At 40.7% G+C, this 25,032-nt stretch overlaps 4 protein-coding genes across 7 annotated transcripts; 2 read left to right on the top strand and 2 right to left on the bottom strand.

Moving 5' to 3' along the window:
• Positions 1-62: 62 nt before the first annotated feature.
• Positions 63-4,160, top strand: RB195_003658 (uncharacterized protein; the record flags this gene model as incomplete). 2 transcript variants are annotated; one of them, XM_013447388.2, is made up of 6 exons in its annotated part: positions 63-94; positions 159-238; positions 2,423-2,472; positions 2,927-2,980; positions 3,077-3,151; positions 4,089-4,160. In XM_013447388.2, 6 exons carry the CDS (start codon positions 63-65, stop codon positions 4,158-4,160), a joined length of 363 nt encoding a protein of 120 aa, XP_013302842.2. The 2 variants fall into 2 exon arrangements, with proteins under 2 accessions (XP_013302842.2, XP_064057287.1); XM_064201406.1 differs by having other exon boundaries at positions 78-94.
• A 213-nt stretch (positions 4,161-4,373) lies between these two features.
• On the top strand, positions 4,374-4,958 carry RB195_003657 (uncharacterized protein; the record flags this gene model as incomplete). Its single annotated transcript, XM_064201405.1, has 4 exons — positions 4,374-4,404; positions 4,550-4,656; positions 4,728-4,881; positions 4,936-4,958. The coding sequence occupies 4 exons, from the start codon at positions 4,374-4,376 to the stop codon at positions 4,956-4,958; spliced, it is 315 nt and encodes a 104-aa protein (XP_064057286.1).
• Positions 4,829-17,096, bottom strand: RB195_003656 (uncharacterized protein; the record flags this gene model as incomplete). 2 transcript variants are annotated; one of them, XM_064201404.1, is made up of 10 exons in its annotated part: positions 4,829-4,921; positions 5,669-5,785; positions 7,403-7,479; positions 7,985-8,115; positions 8,465-8,532; positions 11,007-11,195; positions 11,660-11,759; positions 14,707-14,838; positions 14,896-14,955; positions 15,062-15,219. In XM_064201404.1, 10 exons carry the CDS (start codon positions 15,217-15,219, stop codon positions 4,829-4,831), a joined length of 1,125 nt encoding a protein of 374 aa, XP_064057285.1. The 2 variants fall into 2 exon arrangements, with proteins under 2 accessions (XP_064057285.1, XP_064057284.1); XM_064201403.1 differs by lacking the exons at positions 4,829-4,921; positions 14,896-14,955; positions 15,062-15,219 and adding exons at positions 5,498-5,575; positions 16,858-17,096.
• Positions 17,097-19,182: 2,086 nt separating this feature from the next.
• Positions 19,183-24,655, bottom strand: RB195_003655 (uncharacterized protein; the record flags this gene model as incomplete). 2 transcript variants are annotated; one of them, XM_064201402.1, is made up of 7 exons in its annotated part: positions 19,183-19,362; positions 21,210-21,287; positions 21,359-21,445; positions 21,510-21,748; positions 22,856-22,891; positions 22,968-23,040; positions 24,635-24,655. In XM_064201402.1, the coding sequence occupies 7 exons, from the start codon at positions 24,653-24,655 to the stop codon at positions 19,183-19,185; spliced, it is 714 nt and encodes a 237-aa protein (XP_064057282.1). The 2 variants fall into 2 exon arrangements, with proteins under 2 accessions (XP_064057282.1, XP_064057283.1); XM_064201401.1 differs by lacking the exons at positions 22,968-23,040; positions 24,635-24,655 and having other exon boundaries at positions 22,856-22,913.
• Positions 24,656-25,032: the final 377 nt, after the last annotated feature.

The following is a 25,032-nucleotide window of genomic DNA, read 5'->3' as shown; positions in this document are numbered from 1 at the left end:
AGAAGAACGGTTGGCTGTAAAATGGGCTGCTACAGTATAAATGCGTCCACTTGTTCCATCGCATGAGTCACTTGATTATGTTTCGCCTTCCCAGGCAAGTCCACATACTGTTTTACATCCAGTGCTTCACCAACATCAAAGATCTCCACTTTTTGCAGGGACATGATATATCTCATTCTATTCTGTACTATTCTTGCGTGCTTTCCAGTCGCACCTGAGTCGGATACTCCAAAGACCAGTGAGTTTATTATATTTATGTTTTGCATCTGTTTATGTCCATAACTTTTATCTCTATGACCTTTTGAACTTGGATCAGTTCAGGGGTTCTTGTTTGCTACAGAAACATTCCTTTCTTTTCAATAGTAATAATGCGAAGATAACAAGAAATAAGGTTTCTATACATTTAAGTTACCGACATGATTAGTTTCATCTCTTGTTAGTCTGCGAATTCCTGTCCGTGTAGTTCATGTATTTTTGTTTCGTACTCGCAGTGACTTGCGTTGCGCCCTAATGCTTTTGCGTTCCTCATCGTACGCTGTAGAACCGGCATTTCTCTTCGTGAACGGTTTCTGAAAACGTCAGTTGGTTCACAAAACAAGTTTTGGAGTTTTAATTACCCACTTTTCGCATGAGTGATCATTAGGAACGAAAGGAGTGAGAGGACTAAGAACTAGGAAGTTCTAAGAACGATTCGAACGATTAATGTGAATGTGAGTATCGAGTACTTCAACAAGTTCGCGATCAGTACTCAATCTGTTCAGTAATTTCAATCATGTTTTGAGTTTTCCTCTTCAAGGATCAGTGTTTTATGTTACACTCAAGACAATCATCATACATTTGCACTCTTTTTTTTGAGTCGTGATTATACAAAGAAAACCCCAAGAAATCATGTTCTAGGTATTATCTCTATATTTATTCCCAAGAAAAATCCGTTATTTGTGTGAAACGTTGCTGTTTTAATGTACTAGGAATGTGTGACGCAGAGCTCATAAATTGCTGTCCATCTTGCAACTTGCAGCGTCTCTTGCTGACGTTCTGCAGATATTTCCAGCGGTTTACACAGTGGTTGTCCCGGACATTCTTTTCTAAAATTTCTTTCCGAGCGCTACTTTCCACAGCAGTTTTACCTCATTTTTTGCACAATAAGAATGAGGAATGAGAATGAGGTACGAGAATAAGCGCTTCCCTTCCACCGTTGACCGTACTCTATTAACAAAGAAAGTACAAGGTTTTATTCTATGTGGGCTTGTAGGGCATGGTTTTTAGCGATGCGTTTTGGATTTTTGAGAAAATATTTAGTTGGGGGATTTTAATAGTTGCAATTAGCGCTGAGCCATCCTTCCTAAAAACTATCTATTCCTGATGACATAGAAAATACCTTTGAGGAATGAATGATCACTCAGCCCGAGACTCTATTAAAACACTTTTTGTTGGTATTCTTCACCATTAAAGTGTTGAAATGGATTTTTGCTCGAAACAATCGAAATACATAAATGAACAACGGCTTTAGAAAAATAGAACATGCACTTTTGATAGTTTGGTTTAAGGCGTGCTCTTACATTTGGACTCCTTCTTTCCAACATTGTCTCGGAACAACTGACATGGCGATGTATTATCATCTTTTTTCTAATCCAACTACTTTATTAGATGTTAGAATTACGGAATTCTGTCTTGTATGCTGTACAAGCTACAAAATGTTGGAGTTATCGGAGAATTTTGTGCAATTTTACTTCCTTCCTTGACGTTTGTAACGAACAACTACTTTTTCTAAACGATTGACTGATTTCTTTGATTAAAACTTTGAGAGGATCTGAAAATCAAGTTCATTTGCGAGGTGAGCTCAGTTCGCTCAGCTCCAAAACAATTGCTCGATTCTGCTTAATTTTTCAAATCTCACTTGTTCCGACGCATAAGAGTAGGGGAAATTTACGTCTTTTTGGGTGCTTTGTTTCTTTTTTGTTAACGCAATGGTTGTAAATAACAATCCTAGGTGAGATTTGAGGGAGGCAACTTTTTTCGACCATTCTAGTTAAGCGTCGATATCTATGATTGCCCGAGATGTGCAGCGAGTGGAAGAAAATTAATGACGTCTCGGAGTGATTCATCCCCTCCCTCACTGGTTTTCCTTGTTTTCTTCAGTTCTTACTATCTAAGACAGAGTTTTGATACAAACTGGTTTTATTCTTAATAAAGTGGACGGTGACTCCGCTAGTCTTCGCCGAACGAACAGCCTCCTCACCACTACGTCATGAATTAAACGGTTCCACACACACACTTGCATTATAATCACGGCGAGATTACGGTGTGTCCAAAAATGCACATCCGTTTCTTGTAAACTGCTAATATTGTTAGTTCGCATGTATCAAAAGAAGTCAGGGAACATTTTTTCCAGAAGTCTACTGAAACGACAGTTTACTTTCAGGTAGTTCCCAGCCTCTTATAACCGACGAGAAAATGAAAGGATTTGGAGCGGTACGTTACTGTTTCCCATTTTTACTGTTATGGCTTAGAAGCTTATGTCGTATCGCCAATAAACAGTTTGGTTATTTAGTTTCAATAATGCTGAGTCGGGTATTCTGGAGTTATGACAGCTCGAGCAAAAATAATACTTTAATAAGACACAGATATGCTGAAGATTCTAGAACGACTACAGTAGAGTAAGATATGAAGTTTCGATTGAAAATATTGTTACTGGTGTTTGAACAGCATTATCTCTTTCATTTTTTCTGCAACAAAACGTTTTTTCTTTCTTTCTTGAAAAAAGCATTCTTGTTTCTTAGGATTGATTTGAAATAATATACTATAATCACAATGTTAGTGATAGAGAAACTACTATACCACATTTCACTATGGCATTATTCAGATTTCATGCAAAAAATCAGTAGTCCCTGAAGATCCACCCTATCTGACGATTAGTATTTTTCAGCTCGTGCAGATAATTAATGAGCTTTCTCAGCCGGAACCCAACGGCGTATCAAATGTTAGTTAATTTTATTCTTCAACTGAACGATACTGCTCGTTTTTTATTCCTTTAATTTTACTGTAAAAGAAGAAGAAGCAGATGGTTTCTCTTCAGAATTCCTTGAATGAATCGACGCATCCAGTGATTGACTTGAACGAGTATATAATGAAACAAGACGCAGCTCCTAAGGTAGGTTTTCTTAACAAGATGGGAAGGAAATTATGCTAGGTAGAACCTTAGTTCCCAGAAGATTATGACACAATTTATCAATCAGTTACTAGTGATTTGTTATGTAGTAGAATAGTTACTGTTACCAACTGCTAGTCGATATGCATTCATTTGATTTTTTTTTCTGAACAGTTGAGGTTTCCATCGACAAATATGAAGTTTGGGGTGTATAGTTGGGTCAAAACGACATGAAACACAGACAGTTGCGTAAGCGGCTGCGCACGAAGCGGTGCGGTGGAGCGTAGCGGTTGGGATCGTGTAAGTATCATCGCTAATCCCACACATCTCTGCAGTTCGCCAAGCTCCCACCTCGATTTCAACCGCTGTCTCCACCGCACCGATTCGAGCGCAACCGCTTTCGCAACTGTCCGTGCTTCATGTCGTCTTGACCCGACTGTAGACTACTAGTTTGAGCGTGGCTCCTCTCAATTCCCTCTAATCGTCCTAAAAGGCGGTGGGAACGGTATTTGTTTTTACGAGGTACGTTAGAATGCGCCTCTCTTGTGTACGCGCTGGTTCGTCAGCACCTTATTCATTGGTTTTAGTTGAATAGGATAGTGAGGAGACCTTATTAATTCTCGACCTCGCTCGTGGACGCGACGCGTACCTAATAGTGGAGCGTTTTCACGTGCCTCGTAGGAACAAACGACGTTTCCCATGCCGTTTTTTTAGAACAATTAAAACGAACCATGGTTTGCCGCGCTAATACTCGTAATCTACATTCCGGACTCCATATTTGCCCACGGAGACCCTGACGTTGTCAATTTCGTGATATGCTTCCTTTAATTTGGTCGTCATTTTCAGTACACTTGACAGCTAGTTGATTTCTTGAGTGTCTTCCTACGTAGTTCTACTTCATATGATACTAGAAACATGAATTTAATTCAAAATATTGCAGAATAAGACGAAAGAACCTGAAATCGTCGAAGTCCAGTTGGATAGCCATCAAGTGAGGAGAACTGACGAGTAATAAGAGTTGTTGCGAAATGTGAACTTGACAATGACGTATCTGTTTGAATACGTTTGCTTTTTTCCAGTTTTCCCTTATATTCATTAGTGAATTTGATCCTGTAAATACTTCGAATCTGACATGAAGAATTGCTTATATGGAATTCTTGAAAGAAAAGATCTGAAAGTAATACTCCCCATCGGTTGTACTTGTGGACTTGAATGGAGTACAGTAATGCCAGTTTTATGTTACTATATAAAACTATGTGCGGTTTTGTGTATAGAACTGTTTTGTGTGAATAAGACGTAGGATTGTTTCCTCGATTCGCTTACTTGGAACTCAACTGATTGCTTTGTCTTAAATACCTGGAATTGCAATAAATATCTAGCAATATTTTGAGCCATCTTAAGACTTACTACGGCAGCGCAAGTTTTCTGCATTATTTCATGCATCAGATGAACTAACTGATCTGCCACATCGATTTTTTTATACGGAAATTTATACGACGGATCATCAGGTAAGGTCAAATTCAACTGGTCATCGACATCAATCGCGTAAAAGAAATGCAGATTTCAAGTAAATATTTAGAAGAAGAATGCAGAAAGAGACTTTCCTTTGGATCATGCACATACATGTTTTTATTTTCAACAGTGGAAAATCCATTTCACAAGAATTAAATCTATCTTCATCTATTTCGTTGCGTTGAGCGTCTTCTTGAATGCTGAGACTGCCTTTAGTTGGAGTAAGTTATTTCTGAGTTGGGCATTTTCTTCCACGATTTTCTGGAATGTTTTAGAGATCAGAGCTGTAGACGTGTAAACATTTCACCACTCAGTGTGGCTTCCATCTTCAACCGCGTTTGACTTAGGTTCTGAAACCTCTATCAAAGAAAAGAAGATTTGGTGTGTAGATGACTTTAAATGTAGACTGAAGATTATTGAATAGAGTTCCTGCGCTATTCGCCCACAAACCACACGCAGTAATACTCTCTCATGATTAATAACTTTAAACTGCAGTTAAGAAATTGTTAACCAGACAGTAACAAATAAGAAGGATCCGAAAAGGTGCCGAATCAAGAGCAGCGTATCACAAAACTGATGATATTGAAGTGCGGGTAGATATGGAGTTCATGGTGTATATTACGAGTGGAAACGTGACTTTTTTCAATTCCCTGACCGGTCCTGAAAAAACGCCTGGGAACGGTGTTTATTCCTGCGAGCTGGAGGTGGCTTTTTGACCACTCCCTCATGGATGCGGCACGTGTGCGACGGCGCCGCGTCCTAAAGTATCTCGTAGGAACAAAAGCCATTTCTCACGCTATTTTTCAGGACAACTAGGAGAAGTTGAGCGAAGCCACACTAATGTTCACTATTTACATCCCGAACTCTATGTTTTCTCAAAGAGACCCCAACATCGTCAATTTCGTGATGAGCTGCCTTTAAAGTATCGAATGAAATATGATTTACGGCATTGCATTTATTCTGCTGCTCGTCATTAAGACTTTTCAAGCAAAAATGCATAGAAGAAACCTTCGTTTTCTCCTCTTCTCGTTCATTCATCCATGCCCATGTTGATGGGTCGAAATAGACTGAAGTAACACTAACACTTTTTGAAGAGTTGATATGATGTTGGAGTGCGGAACGGTTCTGAAATAGGATTACCCATGGAGATAGATATGAACATCATCTTATATTAATTGCGATGAGCTTCTTTCTTGCATTCTCCCTTCCCATATTCGCGAGAAGAAGATCGGTTGCTCATCACACTTGGGGTCCTCAGAGCACAAAAATTAGGTTTTTTATATCTATTTTATTCTTCTGAGTGTTCTGAACATTTATTAAACGAGTTATAAGGCAGGTTATTCTCTAGAACTATTAGGTTATCAGGAAGTACTATTAAGTTGGTGCAAATTTTTTCTTCGCGCTTTCGAACATTCACCTCGAAACGCTCGCTCACCTCAAAATCAACTTAATCAATCGGAATAAGAACCGTTACAGTCCACGCATTTTTTCCAACGAGACACAAGTTTGCTTATTCCCGCCGCATAAAAGTCCGAGCTTTCGGAGTCCACGGACTTTCGGATGTCGTTTTCGGCATCAGCTTGTATCTTATCTTAATAATAATATCTAATAATAATAATAACTAATATCTTAGTTCCTAGGCAGCTGTCCAGATTCCTGAAAAAGTGATAGGTTGGCGAATAATCTGGCGAATATGGTGGGTGAGACAGAGCATAGTAGCCTCCTAACTCGTTCAACTTCAGTAGTGTCACTTTGGAATGTGTGGCTGGGCATTGTCGTGTGGGGCAATGAAGCCCTTTCTGTTCACTAACGCCGGAGGAAGAAGTTGGAGTTTTTGGTGCATTTCGTCCTGTTCTTTGCAGTACTTCTCTGCGGTGATGGTCTTGCCAGGTTTCATGAAGCTGTAGTTGATAACACCTCTGGCACACCACTACACAGTCATCATGGTCTTCTACGGTACATTCTCGGCTTCGGGAAGTGCTTGGGAGCTTCATTCTTGTTCATCCAGTGACCAGGACGCTTTGTGTTGTCGTAAAGGATCCATTTTTCATCGCACATAACAACGCAATTTAAACATGTATCGTTGTTGTGGCGTAGCAGAAGCGCTGAGCAGATCTCAAAAGGGAAGTTTTTTTGAGACCTGTTCAGTTTATGGGGCACCCAATTGTCCTAATTTTCGTCTTTCCAATTTTTTCCAAATGGCGGACGATTGTTGATTGGTCAACGCCTAGTTCTTGGATAACCTCTCGTGTTGTTTTAAGCAGATCATCTTCGAAGATTGCCTTCGACAGGTTGTCAACTTCAAAAGGGCAGCTGCGGCCTTCTTTGTCTTCGAGGCTCATATCGCCACAACAAGACCTTTGGAGCCAACCTACCGTAGATTCCGTGTTGCTTCCCTCACCCCAAACAACGTTGATATTCCGAGCTGTCTCCGCTGCAGGCCTGCTCAGTTTGAACTCAAAATTTGAACCTCTACAAGGAGATTTGGTGAAAATCTTGCCTGGACATAATATCTTCTGTCTTGGTGTTGACCAAATACTGATTATCGTTCAAAATCATTTCAGCACTTATAACCACAATGAAATGCGCTACAAAACGCTATACTGCTTCTATATTAATATTAAAGATGACTGTAATTGGAAGAAATTTGCCCTGAAGATAAGGCAAAGAAAAGAGCGCATTATTTTTGCACCAACCTAATAGCTTAGATTATAGAAAGCAAACAAAGTCGAGTATTCGTACCTTTTGATTAACTCGTCTGTTCATCCTCCGTATAAGCCCTGGCACCATAAGACTGTACACAGGCAACAGTAGACTTGCTTGAAAAGTTATAGTAACAAAATCTAGTCGTATCATTAATGTTATTAGTACACAAGCACCAAAAGAACGGTAATTCGTTGTTTTATAAATGAACAGTCCAACTGGGTAACTACGGTGCGCGCCTGATTGAGAAAGAAGGATTTATGTGCCAAGCGGAAGAAAAGTGTGTGTTGCGGCATACGCGTCGAGCTCACTCGGTTGAACATATTCGGCGACAAATTTGTACGGAATGTTCGACGATATTACAGAAATGTTACGACCGTCGCATCCTCCTCCTTGTTATCGATCGGCCCTAGATGGTACGCAAAGTCGGTACTATGTAACAAGAAAATTCGAGAGAAACTAGTTGTTTAACTCTGCATAGTTGTATCAGTAAGTCTTTCGTGGTTTGCTCTAGCCAAGTGTACATCGAAGTACAAAATCCGTCGTAAAGGCTGGTTCGATTTGAGAATTAGACAAATCTCGGGTAGATTACGTTAAGAAAATTACTATGGTACAACGCACCTTCAAGGAGAGCAAAGTACATCGGTTTCTCAAAGATATGATTGAAAAATATAACGAAGCAGGAGACAAGGGTAAACAATGTCGTAAAGAAGCAGCATGAATAACAAAAAGGAATCACAATGGTTATTGTCCTGAAATTTTCTTCGAGGTTACATCACAAATAGTTTTCTCTACTTGAACTTCAAAAGATATTCAGACATAAACAGTCAATGACTTTCCCTATGCAATTTTTTTTTTCGTGTTCTATCACTTTTACATCAGCTACTAATTCATCAAAGCAGACTTTATTTGGACGGCTGTGAAACAGATATTTGTTTTTTCAAAATCTTTATGACGTAATGTTTGCGCTCAAAGCATCTAAAACATGAGTTTTCGTCTTCAGTGCCGTCAACGCGAACGCGTCAACAAAATCCGCGTCTTTTGTAATGAATTAACAGCTTGTTACGTTTGCTGCACTTAATGATATTTCAAATAACTAACCTTAAGTTTTCACCGACGTTGTAGCGCACTTTTAAATCTGGATTCAGCCGCTGTTCGATTGATCTCTTCTGGAAGTAAAAAAGTCACAAATTCCCAAATTTTCTAGAGCTCAAATTCACTCCGGCAATGACAAATATCAGGGTGCGAGGTAGGCACACACTCTAGCAATGGGTCCAGCGACCTGGCGGCATACTGCAGAGTGAAAGGATAAAAATCCCTAGAACACAAATGCACATAAAATTGTTCTGGTGACGAACCTCCAGTACAGTTTCCGCCGGGGAAAGTAGCGAGTTCCACTATCACCGGTCAAGCGCGCTTGCACCACCAACTGATGAATATGGATGTGGTAGGTCGCTACACGGAAGCGATAGAAAAAGGACGAGTTTATAGATGCCATTGATGCAGTAGCGAAAGACGATGGAGAAATCCTTCTGCTTTCTCATAATCAACTATCTGAACGTTGCATTGCTCGCTTTGATCCGCTGCGCCTCGCTGCACCGCTTCGAACGCAGCCACTCACGCAACTGCACCGAACTTCATTTTTTTTTTGACTTTACTATATTATGGCAGCGCTCCTACTCCTTGACAATGTTGAGAATGCGCCCATATTTTATCATTCAAGTTTACGTAAAGGGTTCGTTGATAGGGTAAACTGATTAGTTTGGGTACGGTTAATTAATCTCATTTGTGGATATATGTTGCAGAACACTCAGAATTGGAAGTCTTTCGTGCTAACCATATCACCGGGTAAAATTCTATCAAGTGCTGGCCAAAACAATATATAAAAGCGGCTTATCTTCCGTTTGTTGAGACGTAAAACATGCAAATTTATAACATTCATGTGAGAAACAACATTTAAGCCTTTTATTAATTGGCTTAGGCTGTAGCTAAGTCTATTCTCTTCTAGACTCCGTCATCCTACAGAAAAATTTGGACTGTTTAGTCATCTCACTCTGTTACCAGCATTTCATTCATTGCTCACCTCACGTGATGAAAACGGTAACGTAGCAAACCACTTCCTACCACAACTTATTCATAATGGGTTTTACAGTGGACTCTATCGGTCTGCCCCGTAGATTAGTACCCGGAGAGGTTTTGATACATGGATAGTTAGTTTGTGATCACAATGCACTCATCCATTCTGTTCATGTTAGAACTTTGGACTTGTCTTGGTAAACACCCACAGCAACTATAAAACACTGAGATTAGAACGCATTTGCGCACCTCAAGTTGATTGATACGCCAAAGACTTTGTCCTCTATCCTAAAACAAGTCCGAAACGCGGTTGCGCTCGAAGCGGTTAGGATCGAGGGATTACCTCGTCACCATCGTTCATTGCTGCGGTTCGCGATGGTCTCAACTCGATTCCAACAGTTATCTCCACTGCGCCGCTTCGAGCGCAGCTGCTTACGCCTCTGACCATGCTTCATGTCGTTTTGACCCAATTATATTTTGTGGTAATCTCAGAGATGGGTGGGAAGTTTTGAGTGCCCGCCCAGTTTCTGGCATATAATCGTCACCTCACGACCTGCACGTGGTATGACAAACCACTCCATACCACTCAATCACCCTGTGTGCAATACGAGCACACCACGCAACTAAGAATTTTGCCAGATGCAGTCATACGCACGATTGCGTACGGTTGTAAAAAATACCGCCAGCAAACCTTCCTTTGTGCCATTATGTAAACTTGCTTCGCGTAGAGAGCTTCGTACAGTTCTGGTCATATCTCAAGATTCATGGATCATGTGTTTTTTTGGACTGCTCGATGAAACTCTTGCCGCTATCCTATACATGTTACCTTTCATTTTGCTGGGTGTGGTGACAGCTAAACGACCAAGATGTTTTTGCAACTGGCTTTTCGGTACCACCTAGTTTTTCATATCCCGTTCTACAAATAAACATGCACATTTAAAACATTTAGTCAAGAAGCCAGAGTTTTCTCTGGGTTTCACTCCTGTGGATTTAATATCCGTATACTGCTAATTGGGAAGATCGATGCCGGTGCCCAATTCTGCGTGTGTTGCACAAATGACGGAAGAACCGTCTATACAACAACAGTACAGCGGTGGTTTACGGTCCAATATGAGTTTTTCAACGTCGACGACGTCGACGTGAAAATGATAGGGAGAATGGGTGTTAGTCTCTGTGGAACCTTTAAAGGCAGCATACCACGAATCTGGGTGGTACGGATTTCAGGTGGAGTATCTGCACGCGTAGCGTCCCTTACTGGCTGTCGGGGAAGTTCGAATTGATCTTCGACGAATCGCAGGGCTGAGAAGGCGCAAGGGATGGAGCGTTGCAATAGATGGTGTCGTACAAAACAGCATTCTGGAGGCGGCTGTTTGCAGTGATGCAGGGAGAGATGAGCGGAACTACCCATGTCTCCATAATCTACGACCCCGTATACGGATACTCCACCTGAAATCCGCACCACCTCAGATTCGTATGCTGCCTTTAAGCTATCGATATCGACTGTCTCGGCCACAGTGAAACAGATCAGTTATTCGACTAAGCCTTCGATGAAATCTCATTCACTTACCGTGTTTTCTCGTTCAGTCACTTTGAGAATGATCATTGCAGAAAATTGCAAGATAATGAGTGTACTAATTGGAGCAATCGTTCTGAAAGGGTGATCTGCCGCTGTTGCGAGGCAATAGAAGAGTCTCGTGTTTAAATTGAATTTTGTTCCCGAGTACATTACGAACACAAGAGTACCAGCAATGATGGCCTGAAGAAAAAGATTGTATGAGATACTTAAGATTAACTAATTCACTGCTTCAGGACCAAACACATCCCTATGTACGAGAGTCAGTGAAAAAGTATTCAGAAAATCCCATTTGAAGCAAAAAGAAGAAGAATTGAACGATTGTTTTTTCTCATATGATCCGTAGGTTTTCAGATGCACCTATCTCAGCGTTTAGGAGTATTTTTTAATGGTACACATCATAATATGTTATATATATTATGTTATGATTATTATATTATTATCATACGTATCCCGTACAATTTTCTAGCACTGGACACTTGAGTTTTCGACACTGTCTCTGTACTTCAAACTGCAATGACCAGCTTTTTCAGGACGTAAGATTTCACATGGTTCAGTCGTACTTAGTTTACTTAGAATCAACGAAAACGCAATGTATTAATTATCTTTCCTTGCTTACTTTACTACTACTTCAGTTACTTCCTTACCTGAAGTCCAACTAGTAGAAATCCAACTGATCTGTTGGATTCGTAAGTTTTCGCCTTGTATGTAGAGACGTGTCGTTCCATTGCAATCATAAGATTCGAGCTAGAATAAGAATTCCGAGAATTACGCTAGTCGTTTACCTTCCTTTAACCTCTTTAGCGCTAATGACGTATATGTAGTGAAATCGAAACGACATGAAACACGGTAGAGTTCCATCAGCGGTTACACTCGAAGCGCCGCGTTAGAGATAACGGTTGGAATTGAGGTGGGACCTATCGCGAAACGCAACAATGAACAGTGGCAGCGGTATCCTCCCTCAATCTTAACCGCTGCGCTCCACCGCAACGCCTCGAGCGCAACCGCTTACGCAACTGCACAGTGCTTCGTGTCGTTTTGACCCGACTATATACGTCATTGAGTGCACTTTTTCTACAGGTGCGCGCTACTTAAAGGGTTAAATTACACGCGGGAAAAATTTAGTTAGAGGGCGATTCAACTGCGGCTTTATTTCTGGAAGTTCTATCTTGCTTTTTTCTCCTGGTATCTTTACCTTACATGTCATAGATCCTACGGCACCGACTGTATTAGTTATTCAATCTCAGCAATAAGATCGCGGTTGAATGCAGCTCTTTCCTCTCTCTCTTCTCTTCCTCCTCCTCCCTACCCTCATCTTTACTCTTGCACCTTTACCAGTGCATTGCTGAGAAGATAGGGTTGATATTTATTTATTTATTTACTAGCCTGAACATCCGGCTGAAGCCGGACTTCAGGCTTTTTTGCCGTTCGCTTCGCTCGCCTTCATCGATCAATGAGAAATAACAGTAGCTACATTTTTGTGAAATTAGAATTGCTTTCTTCTATCAACTCTTCCTTCAGTTTTTTAACCCGAAAACTTGAGCATAGATGAAAGATTTTCCCTAAATGCTCAGTTCTATATTTAGAGAATATGTTTCTCTCAAACCTTCACTATTTGGAAACATCATTTGAAGAAGTTTGAGTTTTCTCCGTTCTCAGCTATTAGCAAGGAATGATGTGCTAAAATGAAGACGTAAATATCACTATCGTAGTGATAAAAACACCGTTCTACGTCGGATCGCGTAAACTGTTGGCTACTATGTATTGCATTTAAGCAGCCGTTCGTACGTGCGTTTCCTCCTTTTGAAGAAGGAATGTTAGCAGCATCAGGAAGACATGCTGGAAAATAGACATGTGAAGGAGCCATAGAAACACATTCTAGTGCGCTGGGGCTCGCGCGCACCATTCTGACCCCGTGGGACCCGTATCACCCAATTTTACCGAGTTGGGACTCCAGCGCACCCAACCGACGCCATGGTATCCTCTCCCTCTCTTTTTGGGATTTCTTGACTGAGACACACAAATAAACCCTCTCTTTCTCCCTCTTTTTATTGATTTCTTGACTGAGACACACATAAACAGATGCACACACGTGACAGAATACGCCCGTTATTATACATTATTATACGTTAATGATAATTTGCTAATTTGGAAGTATACATTCACATAAAAGTTTATTTACCCTCACTAACATATGAGAGAAACTAACTTTTCTTATCAAAGACAACAGACATGTGTATCGGACAGTGGTCAAGAGGTTGAGTGCTCACTTATAAGGTGCATGGCGATGGCTTGGCACCTCAACGGTGCAGAGCTTTGCATCATTATGGAGTATTTTCGTGACACACAGACAAAAACACACACACATACACATACACGTACACATATACATATACATACACATACACATACACACACACACGGACTAAGCGCGTTATTATATAGCATGATTTATTCACATACACCAGTGGTGCACCAGAAAAGAAGATAAAAAAGTGGAACACACTTTGTCTGAGTCAGAGAGTTATACGAACGAAAAAATTTACAAACTTTACTAAAACCGGAACCCAATTTATTGTGAGAGCAAACTGGCGCTGTCTTTTTTGCGGCGGATAACAAGTCAAGCATGTAGTTCTCCTACTTCAGAAGGTGAAGAATCCTCTTTTGACATCTGCTCTCCCATCCAGAGCGCTTATCATTGGTCCAATTATCGAAATATCAGGGTTCGGACAGCCGCATTAGCCCAAGGCATAAGGAGCACGTTTGAACTAGAGGCGAATCTGACGGGGGACCTTAAAGGCATCACGAATCTGAGGTAGAACGGATTTCAGGTGGAGTATTCGTATACGACATAGTAGATTATGGGGAGGAGAGTGATTCCGTCCATTTCTTCCTAATTGCCGTAAAAAACGGCCCGGAAGATACATCTTCGGGCGTTCCAGCGCGCTATTTTGTACAAGGAGTTCGACTGGAGCGCGCCATCCTTGTGAGACGCCGCATATTCCGGGCCATTTTTTACGGCAATTAGGAAGAAATGGACGGAATCACCTTCCTCTCCATAGTCTACTATTCCTTACAAGAATACTCCACCTGAAATCTGCACCACCTCAGGTTCGTGGGGTGATGCCTTTAAGCAAGAAGGTTCAAAACTATTGATAGTGATATTCTGAAACTGGTGTATTAGCGTGTGACTATGAGAGAGAAACTCGGTTGAATGCATAATAGTTGAATTCAGAGAAAGGTTGAGAAATTTTAATTAACGCGGGGTCTGATTCTGTGCAGTTATTTCATCCAAGGATTAGAATTGGAAGTTTATTCATATTTTATCATTTACCCTGTCTTTTTTCTGACAGTGTTTTGTTGTCTATAGTTGGGTGAAAACGACGTGAAGCACGGAAGCAGCTGCGCTCGGAGCGGCGTGGTGGCGCGCAGCGGTTGGAATCGTGTAAAGACCCTCTCCATCGCCACTCATCTCTGCAGTTCGTTATGGTCCCACTCGATTCCAACCGCCGTCTCTACCGCAGTGCTTTGAGCGCAGCCGCGTACGCAATCGTCCGTACTTCATGTCGTTTTGATTCGTCTATAATGTGTCCACTTTTTCTTTACATTGTGGGTAACCCTAAACAAAGTAATAATAAAAGTAAGAGCAGTAATGGAAATAGGTACAATAATAAGCGAAAATGTATCAACTTACGTGCAAACAAAAGTTAGGGAAGCAACCAGTGGAATACGCATCAATAAACATCGCAAGAAAGAAGGGAACATGTCACAATCAGATTCATGTGAGGATAGATAGACGACCAGATCCGTTGTATGCAGCGTGATTCTGAAAAATATTCGCTCAATATCATCTTCGAAAAAGTCGTCGTTTTACGACTGTAACCGTGGTCGCCAAAATGTGATTCCCATCAGAGTTTCATATTTTGTTAGTTTGTTAGTCTCCCTATAAAAGATAGAAAATGATAAAACAAAGTGCATTCTTTCTCTCCTCAATCCATGTGAGTATACTCCTTCGCGTTCTATTTCAACTCAGGCTGGAACCGATTTACCAACACCGAAGTGATGAAGGGTTTGGCTGGCACTGGGGCGGTTTCGAGCTATCAATCGATCGCGGAGTCGCAGCCGAAGCTCTTACTGACTGAGCTACACCCGTCCTAGTCTCTTCACACAGAATGAAAATTTTGTCCCTTTCGAATCCACAGAACATGAACACACGTGACTGTGACTGAGCCACTGTTACAATTTTCCATCGCAAAACAATTCCATAGATTGTATTCCCTGTTTTCGTAAAATATTTTGAGTTCGAATACATGAAAAATGGCGCAAAACTCAGATTGTTCTCACGTCCATTAATTTTTTGTCTTAGAGCAATGGATGTGATGTCTCCAAATGTTCAATCGATATATTCCACATAACCCGTTTCACGCAAGTGAGGGACGGGATTCGAAGTTCTCTCCTACGTCAGCGATCGAAGAGTAGAGACGCCGCCGCGTTTGCCAAGGAAAATAAAATAAGACAGGCCGGACACGTGGACATCGGGACAAATGGAAGAATTACTGGCGTCCGCTTGACCAGTTCGAAGATCAACGGGAGTCAAGGTGATCAAGGTGAGTCCATAGTTCCAACTTAGCAAGAAATTTTCTTTCATACAGAAAACTGTATATTTATGCTCCTCAAAGGTTTACGTGGAGAGAGAAGCTCAGATGATCCGTCATTTATGAAAATGCAAGATAATACAGACAGAATTTACTGTGTATTCGAGAAAAAAAAACGTTCTCGAGCTAACTGCTATTGAGAAAAGTGATATGCTCACAACGAAGACTGATTGGCTGAAAAGATCCAAATCCAGACTGATCAGTCCCTGTCTGGCTGAATTTGGAACGCATCAGCATCATTTTATGTGAAATCCTCAAACTTCACCAATAATGACTTTGAAAAGAACAAGCAAATGAAGCGATAATGGGTCCTTAAAATCGTTAAAGACCGCTAAAGTATTGTTTATTGACTTTAAATCACTATTAATAAAGTTTAATAAAGACCAGGTGAATGTATATAAATTTTCCTCTAAAATATGGATTAAAAACATTCCAAAAATTAATTTATATTTCTTCTATGTCGGATTACTGCACTTGTTTTGAAAGTTCGACCGCATAGCATCAGCGAGTGCCTTCCTCTTACGTATTCCTTTAAATTTTCATCTGGATGGAGGAGGTAGATCAAAATTAGTCCGCTGTCGCTGGCCACCACTCGACGTATGTGATGTCGTACGCGACCGCGTCGACAACCGCGTCGCATTACATCCGGGGCTGATACGGGCGACTTCCACAGCAAATCGTCGCCCTGGGAAGAATTCTCATCACAAGTAACCTCAGAAGAAGAGTTCGCTAAGGCAGCGGAGGTATAGTCTCGTGTCAAAACGACCTCTGACTTGGGGCTGTTACATGCTTGCACCGACTCGGTGAAGCGTAGCGGTTTGGATCGAGACTAGGACCGTTCATCTCTGCAGATCGAGTCGCACGCAATCGGCAACTGAATCGTAGCGCTTCGAGCGCAGGCGCTTACGCAACTGTAGCGAGCTTCACTACACCTTGACCCTGCTATATTTCGCAGGGGAGTTAAATGTAGGTGTAAAAAAGATATCTATGATAGAAAATATATCTGAATATATCTTCCCTAATAAGTGAATGTAATTTTTAAACTTTTCGTCCTTTTTTTCGTAAGAGTTGAAGGTTTATAGTACACGCTATTCCTATAATAGTGTAATCCACTATTATTTGTTTCGGAAATCGGAAATATCCTGGAAAGTGTTGTACAGAAGGGGTAAAACATCGAAAACTGCACGAACCTCGATAATGAATGAACCATTAATCCTCCGATATAGACTATGATAATGAGTTTTGTGTTGAAATGAATAAGTGCAATTCGGAGAACGTCACGAATTGCAATAATCAACAACGGGAGTGAAATAATTGAGATAATAGTTTGTGCGAACAGTACAGCCAATAAATGCGTTGATGTCGAGATTACACGCATTTCACGGCAATCAGATTCATTATACTGTACTGTTGGTGGAGAGGTGTCCATATTCTGAAATGGGTGAAAAAAAAGGAACGAGGTAAATGTGTTAAATTTGTAGGCTACAAAACCCAGCAACGATTTATGACCACCCAATACAAAAACTGTTTATCGTGTGCAAGCCTTGTTTTTTGTATGTTTTGTTCCAAGTTTAGGTATAATTTTTAATTATGAAGTGAAAATTTGTAGATATAGGGGTAACCGGTAAAATGCAATGCTTCGTGAAGATAATACAAATTTTCGGTTTTTCTTTTCAGTTTTCACTGCTCAATTAAAATGCAAACATAGCAAATATGATACTAAGATTGAAAAGTTTAACAGAATTTCCATCTTAAATGTCGTCAAGAATCTTATTGTCATCGGCATTAGTATAAACGCTAAATGCCAACGGAAAACGGAAGCCTCGCAAAATATGCAGAATTAAGAAATATGCGGTGAAATTCCACCGTCTTGTTGACGCTAAGCGCATTCAGTATGTGGAAACGAAGAATTATTTGGCCTACAGTTAAGATTTACATTTGAACGGTAAATTCAAGATTGCATTCAAATATTTTTCAGCATTAAAATTGCTGTATCTTTTTTTTTTATTCATGCGCCTATCCATCGACATATCGATTGAAAGACTGACTTAATTGCAGAGCATTAACTTAACTTATGTAACTTAACTTAACTGCGAAATAGACGTACTGCGTAAGCCCCAGATAAGATGTGTAGACTTCGGGGAGCAGATTACAAGTTTGAACGGTGGGCCCACTCAATCCTCCCTAATTATCCAGAAAAACGGCGTGAGAATAACGTTTGTTCCAACGAGACACGTTAGAACGCTTCAACTTTCTACGCACGATCCGATTCCTTCAGTAGTCTACCCCATAGTTTTATATGAATAGATTGGTGAGGAGATTTCATTTACTTTGGCCGATGATGGCGATGCGGCGCGTGCAATGATGCTGTGTTTCCACGTACCTCGTAGGAACATACCCCGTTTCCCTCGCCTTTTTTTTTCGGAATGATTAGGGAGAATTGGGTGAGTAACCACGGTCATACTCGTAATCTATATTTTGAACTCTATATTTTTTCCCAGGTTCAAGTTTTTCCAAGAACGTGAGCTCCGTCATACGGTGTCTTTAAAAGAATTTTAAATTAATCGCTATGTGCGTCCTCACACTGCAATCCCTGATTTTGGAATGAGGAGAGAAATTTTGATTTTGCGCTCATTTTTGTATTTTGGAAAGAAAAAAAAAACATTCCTAAAAGAACATTAAAGAAGTGTGTGTACTGTCTCAGTTTACTAAACCATGAAGGGGATTATCGATAGTATTACTGTCGCTTTAGGACAAAATAATTAACGATTATCGCTGAATTGAGGAACTCTGAAATCAGCTCAGCGACTTGCAACGATTCCCACCATTGTAGAGTAATTCTACGTGCATATAACCGGTCTAGACGCTTCACAGCGACTGACACAAAGATAGAAGTCTAATTCGTTCTTTCAGATAACCTGAACGTGATTAATCTTCAATCTCTTGGCACAATATAAATCATTGGACTTTGTAGAGGCAGAGGAGGCGGTCTCAGAGTACTGCGATTGGTCGTCGTCATGGTTTTGTTAGCGTCGCCCAAAATTTCCCGAATCTTTTCATGTTTGATATGATATGTGAAAATTTAAATAATTAGAATTCAGTTATTTATGATTTGTTATTAAAATCTTAATTGTTTAAATTCTTGAAAAAAAAAGAACTTTGAGCATCTTACCATATAGCGAACAGCACAGAACAACCAACACTATCCTGAAACTCATCGTACGCGCTAAAGCGACGCCTTTTTCAAGAGCCGGATTTTTTTTTTCGTAAACCAATCTCTTTATCTTTGAATACAAATAAAAAGTAGCACTCATCAAATATTTACATTTACAATCAATCGTTGATCAATTATTTGAGTTATTAAAGTATCAGTATGAGATGCAAACAGCGACAACTGATCTCGACACGAGCAGGGGTCGGGAATGTTTTCAAGAAATTTTCACAAGCAATCAATAACCACACGATGCGGCTAAAAAGTACTGTAAAATCTCCAACTACTACTGACTGATCAATGTTCACATTGGTTTGAAAGCATAGCAGGTGATGTCCTCGTTTGAGGCTTGGCAGTAGGTTTCCGTATAGGCGATATAAGAGAAGTCTCCTTTGGCGCAGATCACGTTGAATTTCCCAAACAGCTTCTCTTCGGCCGCTTTCTGAATTGCTCGCTTCGCAATGGTTGGATCGGTGGTCATGTTCTGAAAACATTAGGTTATCCTTTCACAAAAATAGTACCAAATATATGTTATAGTAAGGCGGATGTAGCCCTGTCGGTAAGAGGTCTACTGTAGCCGCACAATCGACGGTTCGAAACCGCCCTAGAGCAAACCAAGCCTTTCATACCTCTGGGGCCGATAAATTGGTACCAGACTTGTCTGGGAGGTTAAGAACAGTGACTTGGCGCATCGGCTGACCTACGCAAGTCATTGTGTTGGCCAACATGGGTTTCAAAACCCCAACAATTACGAATAGCGGTAACACGCCTTGGCGCATCCCAACTGGATTGGTACGCTAGACTTTATCCTCTATCTTAGACTTTATCCTCTATCTTTCTAATATTTTGTAGTGATAGTGCTTGCATTCATTAATCTCTTTATTTTGTTGGTCAGACGTTCAGTAAAGGGAAACCCTATGCTTTGTAGCGGGTGAACACAGATAGCTGAGTCCAAACGACATGAAGCACGGACAGTCGCGTAATCGGCTGCGCTCGAAGCGGCGCGGTGGAGTGTAGCGGTTGGGATCGTGTAAGGATCCTCGCTACCGCGTCCCATCTCGATTCCAATTGTTTTGAATCGAGGCTATGACTAGGGCGGTATATCGTGGCCCACGTGAAATACGATACAACTCGTCGTCAGAAGAACAAGAAGATCTAATTGTTTCGTCGTTGCCGTATGTGTGTTTCATTTCCTGTACCTTCCATTCCGAAGTGAATTCTCCATGACCAAAACAAATCTGACTTGTTGAAGACGGTAATCATCTTTTTCCATTGCTCGTTCACATTGAAATGCATGTTCCTTTCGGGATTCAGCAAACAAAAGCCGAAAAAGCTTTACGGCAGAAAATCGCGTCTTTGAAAATAATGAAAACAGAGGAACATTGTCCATGATGTTGATAAATTTCGATTTTTCATTTTTTTTTTTGTTGATGAATTTGATTTTTTGGGCTTTCTGATGTAAGGATAGGAACGTTAGGTTTTTGAAAAAATGTTGGATTCGGCCTTCCCACTTATAAATGACTTTTTAGGGGAAAAAAACGGAAAAAAAGAAGTCTTGTAGCTTTTTATGTATTCCGTGAAAAAAAAAACTACCACAGGAGTAATCAGGAGCCAATAGTTGAGACATGGAGAAATCAGAATAGCCACGAGAAACCAGTGATTTGTCTAGCAAAGCAATTCAGTCATCAGGAAGAGTCATTGTTTTTTATTCCGCAGGGAAATCGATCAGAGGAGGAAAATTGTCCCTCCTCTTTTTCTCAGCAGTAACTCCAGTAACTACTTAGATTGACGATCATGCTTTGAAGAAACTCGCTCGGACGATCCAAGCAAGAAACTCGTACTCTTAACGCTACGCTGCCGAAAATAGCGTATTTACATAGTTTTTTCCGGCTGAAATCCTTGCTTAGCAGCACACGACCTCAGCCTAGCCATAGGTCATGAAAAGTAATTGTCATTGCTTTTTTTAAAGTGGAATTTGCAAACATCGATATTGATTTCCGAAACGGAAAGTGACCTTTGCGAACGTCAATTAGATTACGGTAACGCTGCCCGCTGGTGATAAACATAGCCTTATCGCTCGCACATTAGGTGCGTTTTTCACAGTAGCACGCTATTTTCGCGATGGATGGATCGGGTTACGTCACCCGCCACGTCAGGGTCAACGAGGAGGGACGGACGGGGACAACGACGACGACGACGACGACGGCTGGTTTCAACGAAAACGAATGCGATCATTGCGCAATCGTGCACGAAATCTCTAAACACCACAATACCAAATGTCCAACCTGTTTTCATTTGAAATGTCCTAAGCAAATAAAGAGACACACTCACGTCTTCAATGATCACTTTCAGCTTTTTGTTGTTGCAGGTGGCCTCCATCTCTTCCTCAATTGAATCGGCTGCAAAGATCTGCAAAAAAAAATCAATAAAAACGTCTAATATAAAAGTCATATTCATAACATTCTGATCCTCTCGCCCACCTTTGACCCATGAGTTCTGTGCCTGTACGAATACCTGCATGGGACTCCACATCTACAACAGCAATCTACAGCCGGCGGCGCGACGTACTGAAACATAAAAGAGTCGACTGGGCTCATATTTCTTCTCCACGGGTCAAAGCATCCTTCATACCTGCTGATACACTGGCGCAGGTGCGTAGCTCTGACACGGCTGATACATTGGCGGTGGTGGTGGTGGAGGCGGTGGACACATTGGTGGCGGTGGTGGTGGTGGTGGTGGAGGACATAGTGGTGGTGGTGGGCAAAATTGTGGTGGACACATTGGCGGTGGTGGACATGGCAATGGTGGTGGCGGCGGAGCACAAACTGGCATCGGACATGGCGGCGGTAGAGCAACACCACAGCAACCACCTAGAAATTAAGTGAACTTAATTGTTAAGAAAGTTACTTAAGTGTTCCACAATTCGAAAAAAAACTTATTGATGGGAATTTGTTGGTGAAAAAAATTTTGAGAGCTGCTTGGTTATTTTATAGTCTTCTGATGCCTCCGTCAGTCTACGCTATGCACATTGATTTCTTTTAGGTAAGAATTATATGATCTATTTTCATGTTGATTAACATTATTGCTCTTTAGAAGATCTAAATAAAATCTACTGACCACGTCAGGTGGATCTACGGTTTTAAAGCGAACAGAACACTTATTTCTAAGAATTCTAAGGTTTTTAAGGTGTTCTAAAATTAAAGTTTAAGATACAAATCAACGAAAAAGGTACAGAATTATGGAATCGACTATAAATCCTGTTCTTTTCCACTCTATGGTGATAAGAAGGTAAGAAAAGTGTGGACACACCTAGCGGGTAAACACGTGAGGACAGTACCTGTCCCATGAGTGCTCTCCAGGATAATTTCTTAGGCGAAAAAATGACCACATTCCTATAAATAGACTCCTAGGCCAGACATTATTCGGGGGAAATGGGAAAGGATTATCCATACGAATGCTCGCAACTTCATTTTAATAACCTGTACAAAATATTAGTACAACCAAAATGTTATAAATTTTGAATGAGATACCGGATTAAGAACCTGTTGTGCTGTTCCAAAATTTCCCAGATTTTTCCTTTCTTAAAATCCTTATTGTTTCTTAGGATCAACAATTTACGCCTCCTTATCTATTTTCATCCACGAAAAAGCAAAATCTCCAGCAAATCTTCCAGTTGTAGTCAAATTCGCTAAAGGAAAGGATGACTAGTTGATTGCTTGATGAGTCAAAAGGATTGAGAATCTGGATTCGAAAAGATAGACCAGTTAGTTAGTCAGGGTTCTGCTATGGCTCTGAGAAGACCATGCTTTTTTTTGAAAAGCAAATCAGGCAATACTGAGCAGATGGGCATAGAAGGAATAGGAAAACCGCGCTCTCGGCGGTGCTGCACCTCTCGATAATCGAAAATCCCAGAAGTGCAGGGCATTTTATGGAGAAAAGGATCGTCACATCTGCCACAAAAATACAAACACACGTACCAAACGTAGCGGTAGCGGCAGGAATCAACGTAAATACTGCAGCTAGCAGATAGAGCATTTTCCAACTGACGTCGGCATCGTCTTCGTGGTGGCCTTATAAGGCGGGCGGTACACGGTGTCGAGACAGGTTCCGGTGGAACTGAGTCACTCGTCTTCTCGTCGTCACGACACACGACATCACAACCCTGAGCAGTCACAGAAAAGGTCATCAGATCGCTTGATCTGCGATGAATGCTACGTACGTACCAACGGCGATAGATTTGATTTATTTGCTTTGACTGAAAGAGAAATTCTATTCTTTGGAATGCGAAAAATGCACTCATGAGAAACCTGTGCTAAAAGAACGGGAAAATAAACGAAAATGAAAAGTTTTCGAAGCAAAATCTACGATGGGTCCGAATTTTTGTGGGAGGAAATAACAGGTTAAAAATAAAATTCCATGGTAACTCGTTTTGAGCCCATAGGGAAATGAGTGCAACGCGCAAAAACCAGTCTATCGAAAGATTCAAAACGAATTCGAGGCCATACACATTTATCCACGAGAGGGAATAAACAAACTGTTTTTTTTTTGTTTACAGGGAAATACTCGTTCCAAGACATGCAAATGAGTTTGTGAGGAGGGAATTTTCTCGAGTAGCAGCCGGAGAGAGCTTATCCTGACGCTTAAGAGCCTATCCTGACGCCACTGGCATCCTCTTGATCCTAGTCCTTTACAGTAGAATCTGAGAAAAAAACAATCTAATACTGCTGGGAAAATTTTTTATTAATATTATTTTTATTAATTTAATTTAATTTCAATTAATTTTTTAATTAATTTTATTTACTAATTTTATTTCTTTATTAATATTATTTATTAGAATTTGAAATGTTTTGGAGAAGTAGGAGAAGTAAAGCCAAAGTAAACTTTATGTCGGAATGTTCTACGTTATTTGGACCGTAGCTTAGTTGGAAAAAATCCAGAAAAAAACTGAAGATTTCATCGAGACCATTTTCATCCACGTATGATTTAGAAATACTATACGTTGACCCTCTATTCGGTGACATTCAGGATCTTCAGCACCAAGAAGTGGGTGAACATTTTAAAAGGTCAACAGATCCATGCACGTAGCCACATAAGCACTCTGGAACAATCCCAAACTAATTTTTAGGGTTTTTAGGGAAAATCAAACTTCTTTTCCACCTCAGAACTTAATAAATACGATAGATACTAGCTTTCAGAAGAACTACAATAATCTACAGTTTCTCCAAAATCCAGAAAACCTTCCACACAACATCTGTTTACTGTCAACTATGAAAACTTTTACTTGAATATATTTTTCCGTCGATTTGCTTGAGCCATATTTTTACTTTGTATATTTTCCATCCTTACCCAATATTTTTTGAAATCATTACTAATTACTAATTACTATTATTGGTATTATTATTATTTATTTATTATTTCAATTTTCTATTTCTATGGAGAATGCCTTCATTTAACTTTCGTCAGATCACCTATCCAGACGCTTTTCACATTCTCAGAAGAAAAACAGGACGCGAGCTTCAGAAAACTACTCACTACGTTGCCTTCATTGGTGACCCAAAAGCCTGCCCTACCAATCATTTTGAGAAAAAAAAACCTTTTTTTTCTAGGTCTTACTGGAAACCTAAATAAAACTTTCATTGTTCAGAGAAAAACAGTGTTACGCTTCCGCTTTATCGTAGCTTTATCGTAGTTGACAGGTCAATCTAAAACTGGAACTAAGCGTAACATAACATCGCATGCGTAAAGTAGTGACTCACTTTCACGTAAAAGCTGCCCATGGCACCACATCACCACCACCACTACCACCACCACCAAACCACGTTACGGACAAAGCCCGTTATTTGTCGTCAAGAGCGGATGCCGTCTACCGCAAGGTCATCCATCCATCCAACCATCGCACCGGCAATGGCAATGAAACAGGTGTGTGATTGTTTAAACATCAACAGCTCGATACGATTCCATACGAGATCGCTAAAAAGGTGCGAAGGTCACGTTGTTGGGTGAAAAGTAGGCGAACGAAGAGTGGCTTTTGAGTGCACGAAAGCGCTTCGGCAGGACAAAGTCGGAATACAGCAGGGAAATCCGCATTATCTGCTCTATGTCCTGTTTATATCGTGGATTTGCACAGCAGCGAACCTACAGTGCCTGAGTGGCG

The sequence above is a fragment of the Necator americanus genome, chromosome IV, assembly GCF_031761385.1.
Source record: "Necator americanus strain Aroian chromosome IV, whole genome shotgun sequence".
Classification (NCBI taxonomy): domain Eukaryota; kingdom Metazoa; phylum Nematoda; class Chromadorea; order Rhabditida; family Ancylostomatidae; genus Necator; species Necator americanus.
Note: the sequence above shows the minus strand (reverse complement) of the source record. Positions and strands in the feature narration are given on the sequence as shown.